The sequence below is a fragment of the Argentina silus genome (genome assembly GCF_951799395.1).
Source record: "Argentina silus genome assembly, chromosome: 13".
Classification (NCBI taxonomy): domain Eukaryota; kingdom Metazoa; phylum Chordata; class Actinopteri; order Argentiniformes; family Argentinidae; genus Argentina; species Argentina silus.
Window position 1 is genome coordinate 365,709 of NC_139667.1, and position 1,848 is coordinate 367,556.

General features: G+C 50.5%; 1 protein-coding gene across 1 annotated transcript in view; it reads left to right on the forward strand.

The window, feature by feature from the left end:
* Positions 1–1,264: 1,264 nt before the first annotated feature.
* The window catches only part of dcdc2b (doublecortin domain containing 2B), a gene marked incomplete at both ends in the record, with an annotated part of 8,736 nt that continues 8,152 nt past the window's right edge, over positions 1,265–1,848 (forward strand). Inside the window, one exon of the mRNA XM_083683435.1 lies at positions 1,265–1,542. Coding sequence (XP_083539561.1) covers positions 1,265–1,542 — 278 coding nt within the window. The remainder of the gene's footprint in view (positions 1,543–1,848) is intronic.

Sequence of the window (1,848 nt, forward strand, 5' to 3'; positions counted from 1 at the left end):
ACTGTTTTTCTAACTGTTCCTACCGCTGGTGTTGCTGTCTGTGCTGCATGTGATGTCACCTAATTACTAGCCATCACTGTTGTCATCATACAGTAAAAACATGCCAGTATAATCTGCATTGTTGTCAAATCAGCAACAGGAGAGATTCAGAGGAAGTCCCCTAAACCAGTTTACCTCTGCTGCTTCTCTTCACTCAGCTTGGAGTCCCATGGAGACCTCTACACACTCAACAACAGACAATCACCTAAATACAGGCGTGTGGCTCACATACGTGTTGGTGGGGGTAGCGTGCTGTCTGTAGGCCTACTGATATTGGTCAAACACCCTCTGACCACAGCGTTTCCTGACAGACCATAAATGGTAAAGAGAGACGTGTGACATGGTTGTATGGAAATGGGATTCCAAATCCCTATTGTCCACTCCCACAGCATGCACCTCTGAATCTGTTCTACTGGCTGTATCACTGGCTGTTCTGCTGGCTGTTCTACTTGTCCAGAACTGGTAATATGGCCAGTTGGTGGGAATGAATGAGACCCCAGTTGTGAATTAGCAGGGTCTGCTTTCATACAGTTTAAAAAAACATAATGGGAGGTTTATGGTTTATCTTATTGATTCAGCTTACAACACTTGCACCCTCCCCTCCTCCCTCACTCCCTCACACTCCCCTCCTCCCTCCCTCCCTCCCTCCCTCGTTCACCCTCTTTTGTTGTGCCGTTGCTGCTGATGGTTTGGCCCACAAAGCCAGTCATTGCTGGTGCTGCTGCTATGGCAACCAGGAAATACTCACGGCCATCAGAGTAGTGTGTGTGTGTGTGTGTGTGTGTGTGTGTGTGTGTGTGTGTGTGTGTGTGTGTGTGTGTGAAGGAGCGGAGAAGCGCGTGAGTGGGAGACCAGAACAGCTAGACAGACAGAGAGAGAGAGAGACAGAGAGAGAGAGAGACAGAGAGAGAGAGAGAGAGAGAGAGAGGGAGAGAGAGAGAGACAGAGAGAGACAGAGAGAGAGAGAGAGAGAGAGAAAGGGAGAGAGAGGGAGAGGCCACCAAACAGAAGAACACAACAACACCAGAGAGTCTCGTCCAGAGTCTGTTCCACCTCTGCTATCTCTAGTTGTCTCATTTCCATAGACTCTCCTGTGGTTAAGGTGGTGAGGGCTGAAGTGAGGGTGTTTTGGGTGGGAGGAGGAGGAGGTGGTGGTGGGTGGGTGGGTAGACCCAGAGCAGACAGCAGCCAGAGAGCAGACAGACCCCGGGGACATACCGGAGACATGGCCTCCGGTGGGACGGCTCTCCTGCCTCCGGTGAAGAACGTGACAGTGTTCAGGAACGGAGACCCCTTTCACACGGGCAGGAGGTTTGTGGTGAACCAGAGACAGGTGGCCACCATGGAGGCCTTCCTGAACGACGTGACCCAGTGCATCCAGGCGCCGCTGGCCGTGCGGACCCTGTACACGCCCCGGCAGGGCCACAGGGTCCAGGAGCTCCAGGACCTCCAGACCGGGGCTCAGTACGTGGCCGCAGGGTTCGAGAGGTTCAGGAAGCTGGAGTGAGTACCACACAGTGAGAACCACAGGGATATTGTCCTGAAGATTTGGTCATTGTTTAGTTTTGGTCATGTAAAATACTCCTGTATGTTTATGGTCTGTTAATGTGTATAAGCAGCCAACCAAGTGTATAAAGTCTATGTTTGTGATGTCTGTTCATCTGTGAACGCTAATCAAGAACACCGTACCAGACAGTAGCCTACAGACATACTAAATGTACATTATTTGGTCAGTCTTTAGTTGTGTTCATGTAAACACTCCTGTATATGTATGGTCTGTGAATGTGTTGTGTGTCTGTTGATGGTCTG